The sequence below is a fragment of the Theobroma umbraticum genome, unplaced genomic scaffold, assembly GCF_002168275.2.
Source record: "Theobroma umbraticum cultivar Fairchild unplaced genomic scaffold, ASM216827v3 scaffold_44.0, whole genome shotgun sequence".
Taxonomy (NCBI): Eukaryota; Viridiplantae; Streptophyta; class Magnoliopsida; order Malvales; family Malvaceae; genus Theobroma; species Theobroma umbraticum.
This window is the reverse complement of record NW_018397255.1, coordinates 2,413,608-2,418,460: the sequence shown is the minus strand read 5'-3', so window position 1 is coordinate 2,418,460 and position 4,853 is coordinate 2,413,608. Positions and strand designations below refer to the sequence as shown.

General features: G+C 39.5%; 1 protein-coding gene across 1 annotated transcript in view; it reads left to right on the top strand.

The window, feature by feature from the left end:
- Positions 1-2,490: 2,490 nt before the first annotated feature.
- LOC110410096 (Subtilisin-like serine endopeptidase family protein) overlaps positions 2,491-4,853 on the top strand; it is a 2,591-nt gene continuing 228 nt past the window's right edge. Inside the window, 3 exon segments of the mRNA XM_021419687.2 lie at positions 2,491-3,375; positions 3,377-3,420; positions 3,423-4,849. Coding sequence (XP_021275362.1) covers positions 2,810-3,375; positions 3,377-3,420; positions 3,423-4,849 — 2,037 coding nt within the window. The 5' untranslated portion in view covers positions 2,491-2,809.

Below are 4,853 nucleotides of genomic sequence, written 5' to 3'. Positions count from 1 at the left end.
TGTGAAAGAATTTCGAAGGACTGTAACCAATGTAGGCCAGGAAGGGATGGCTTACACGGCAAAGGTGACAGGCATGGATGGTATAAAGGTGATGGTGGAGCCTCAGAAGTTGATATTCAAGCAGAGCTATGAGAAGCAAAGCTACAAGCTCAGCTTGGAAGGCCCAAAATCATTGAAGACTGAAGTTATTTTTGGTTCTTTAAGTTGGGTGGATGATGATGGTAAATACATGGTAAGAAGTCCAATTGTGGCCACAAGCATCACTCCATGATAATGCACAGTTAAAACCTTTGATTGGCCTATTATGTACCTTATGATTGTCTAATAATGCAATTTTTCTTTTTCTCAGTCAAAGTGGTTTTTCATTGATTAATCACTGGAATACAGTAAAGGATAGGCCAAATGATCATCTATTAAAGTAACAGACACCTGATAGAAGTTTGGTAGTAAACCAGAATACAAGAAATATACATCAACAAAACCAAATAATGCCCATTACCGAAAGGTAGGGAACGCACAATATAATCTAAGACCGAGACTATACATTAGACAAGCTTAGAGATAGAACAAAAAAGGGTGCTACCATCATGGATGTTGTGCTACAGGAAGTTGTCAAAAAGGCTGTCCACTAGGCATTGGCAAATTTGAAGGCCATTGTTAACTAGAAGCAATCACTTCTTCCATGTTTGAATACTGTCATGCGTTCAGCTTGCAGATCTTGCCTCGCTCCATCAAAAGTGCCATTGGTGCTCCACAACAGAAATACTACAACCATGTACACCACATTATAGCACAGCTCTACATCTGGCGTCTCCAATTGCAAGAAATCATGACAAACAAATTCAGACCAACAACTTACAAGACAAATATTGAGCACCGAAGTGCCCATCACAAAGGGATACAAAACAGAGCACCAGGCATGAAGATCACTACCAAGCATAGCGCATATCCCTATTCACCCCAGAACAAGCGAAGGCATCCATTGTCAAAATAGCCTCTTGAAAATATGTTGAAAAGAAATATCACTAGAAAAATGACCAGGAGGAGTTGTCTTTAATCCAAGTCATATCTATTTTCGAATCTCATACAATGGCACCCCTCAAATATTTCATCAATAAAATCATCTCAATAACATAGAGCAGTCCTCAAAAGTATTGTCAAAAACATCAATATCAAGAAATGTGTTATAAGAGGTGAGGTGCTGCTGTAAAAGAGGGTAAAAAAACCAGCAAATAGCACCAGCAGTAGACAGCTGGCCAAACAAGGCGTATCTCTCTCCACTCTAAACTAACCAAATTAATCACCAAAATCAACAATGAGCGAATCCCACCATAATTAATTCCGTTCCCAATGAATATTTCATTGAACAAGATTAGGTAGCCAAATCAATATCATCAAAGATGAAGGTGGGCTTCCAATTCACATAGCATCGGCTTCTGATAGCAGTTACAATCAGCTATTGAACTGATATTGAAGATTTTTTTTGGAGAAAACATATCTCCAACAGTTTAGTCCTTTGCAATATTATGTAAACATAAGCTCCTTTCCTAACTTCTTTCCCTACCATGTTCTTTTTCTTTCCTTTACTTTTCTTCTGCTTCTTCCTTTCATACAGTTTAAAGCTCAAGTACATTGCTGTCACCAACCAGCCTACATGCTGCAATGAAAAATCCTTTCTTTCCAAAATTAATAGCAGATACCATAGAGTCCTCTAGAACCAATTTTTGCCCTTGGATATCTCTTCTTTCATTTTCGCCTGGCTCCAGAAAACTTGCAAGAAATTTCTGAAGAACAATGACCAATGTAGGAGATGAAAAGGCAAGTCAACGCTGCACAATGGCAATTTACTGGTCTCAACGTTAAGTTTGTGCTAAAAGAAATTAATTTTCCAATATAAAAGGGCAAGAAGTAGTGAACTACAATTGTTTTTTTGTTTTAATGATCATACATGCATGGTGGCCTCATTTCCTTTTCCTTTTGCTTGAGTGGTTTCACTACTTTTCTCTAATTAAGATGATAAGAGGTTTGTGCACAGACTATTTTTGAACAGAAATTTTCTTTTCTTTCACGTTTTTCATTTGCACCTTTACCAACTAGGCAGGTACTTAGCATCATTACTTTTTTGACCCATTTGTTCATTTCTAATTGCATCCAATTATTAATTTTTGGACCCATTTGTTAAGTTTTTTTTTTCCCATTCAATTCGTTACTAGAATCTTTATCTACCTTTTCAATACCTGAAGAGCTAAAATTTACCAATATATGTAAAATATGACAGAAGAAAACGAAGTTTAAGTGAAAAACTTGGTTAAGCTTATCATGAATGTATTAGACAAGAACCAAATTAAACCATATTTTTTCACTGATGGGGCATCTAAGCAATATCTTTGTATATATCAAAAAAATACATAAAGCCTTGATGCTGAACTTCTTTACCGGGGATTTAAGTTACAAAGTGGGGGATGAAGCTCTGTTGCTGGCCATATTAATCACGAGGGCGGCCATACTCCATCAAGCTAAAACAACATTTCATGTGGCCTGTCGACTCCAAGTACCACGCGATGCTTTCATCAAAGGAAAAAGTAGGAGAAAAACACACAAACAAAGAGGGGAGATTTGGTGAGAACATGAAAAGTTTAATGCAGTACCGCTGTTACCACTCGCCATTCAATGTAAAACCAAATAGTAAATGCGGAACCCAAAAACAAAGCATGTTGTTGGTTGTTCTATTATTGGAGGTGAGAAAGAGGAGAACATCGTTGTTATTTAAAGCGAAGGCCAAAGATCAAGTTCAGAGGCAGAGTCGACCATGAGTACTCTTAAGGTTATCTCCATACTTTTGCTCGCCGTCTGCTTCCTTTCCTTCATTCTAGCAAAGCCTGATACTTATATCATAAACATGGACTCATCAGCCATGCCTAAAGCCTTTTCCAGTTACCCCAGCTGGTATTTGTCCATGCTTTCTTCAATATCAGATACTTCTAACACAGAAAGTGGCAGCTCAGCTACTTCAAAACTTCTATATACTTACTCTAATTCGATCAATGGCTTCAGCGCCATTCTCACTTTATCTGAGCTTGAAGCCCTCAAGAATTCTTTTGGGTACATTTCATCTACACGGGATGTTCCTCTTAAGGCTCATGCAACTCACACTTCTCAATTTCTTGGTTTAAGCTCTACGTCGGGTTCATGGACAGCTCCAAACATGGGTGAAGATGTCATAATTGGCATACTTGACTCTGGCATTTGGCCGGAGAGTGAGAGCTATAGCGATGAGGGAATGGCTAAAGTTCCCCCCAGATGGAAAGGAAAATGTGAATCTGGAACCCAATTCAATTCTTCCTTGTGTAACAAGAAACTCATTGGGGCTCGATTTTAAGAGTTTGCTTGCTAACCATCCGAAACTAAAAATTACAATGAACTCCCCAGAGATAATGATGGACATGGCACACATACTTCATCGACTGCAGCAGGCAACTATGTAAAAGGTGCTTCCTATTTTGGCTATGCCTCAGGCACAGCCAGAGGCATGGCGCCGCGGGCTCATATAGCGATGTGCAAAGTAATTTGGAGATATGGCATCTATGCATCTGATGTACTGGCTGCAATGGACCAGGCAATTGATGATGGAGTGGATATATTGTCCTTATCCTTGGGTTTTAATGTGGAAGAACACTTTTTGGAAGATGATCCAATAGCAGTAGCCAACTTTGCAGTCATGGAGAAGGGTGTACTTGTACTAGCATCAGCTGGAAATGATGGGCCTTTGTTTTGGAGTATACGCAATGGAGCACCATGGTTGTTAACTGTGGGCGCTGGTTCAATAGATCGTAAATTTTATGGAATTTTGACTTTGGGAAATGGGGTTCAAATCACCTTTCAAACCTTGTATCCAGGCAATTATTCTCTAAACCAAAAACCCCTGGTTTTCCTGGATAAATGTGAGAGTGTCGGTGAACTAAAGAAATTAAGAAACAACATCATTGTTTGCAAGGACCATCTAAGTATAAGCAATCAAGTTGAAAATGCTGGGTCTGCTAGGGTTTCTGCAGCCGTTTTCATTTCCAATTATTCTTCTCTATCTGAGCTTTACACCAGAAGCTCATTTCCAGCAGCATTTGTTGGCCTTCGCGATGGCCAAACTTTGATAGACTACATAAAGCAGAACACTAATCCTAGCGGAAGGCTTCAATTTCAGAAAACAACTATTGGTACAAAGCCAGCACCAAGGGTAGATGATTATAGCTCCCGAGGTCCATATTTAAGATGTCCCAGTGTTCTAAAGCCAGACATTTTGGCTCCTGGCTCCGTAGTGTTGGCGTCTTGGTCTCCGATTAGTGAAGTTACTTCTGTCCGATCACGTCCATTGTTTAGCAATTTCAATCTTGATTCAGGCACGTCCATGGCTACTCCACATGTGGCAGACGTGGCAGCACTTTTAAAGGCAGCACACCTTGATTGGAGTCCTGCAGTCATTCGTTCTGCCATTATCACCACTGCCAAATTATTAGACAATACTTTAAGCCCCATTAAAGATGTTTCAAATTACAACTTCCCTGCTAGTCCTCTAGACATTGGAGCTGGACACATCAATCCCACCAAGGCTCTTGATCCTGGGCTTGTGTATGATGCAGCACCTGAAGACTACATTAAGCTTCTCTGTGCAATGAATTACACATCAAAACAAATTCGAATCTTTACAAACTCAAGTCACAACTGCATGAGTAGGTCCTTGGATCTCAATTACCCATCTTTCATAGCTTTCTTTACGGATGAGCAGTCAACTTCAAATAAAAAAGTTGTGAAAGAATTTCGAAGGACTGTAACCAATGTAGGCCAGGAAGGGATGGCTT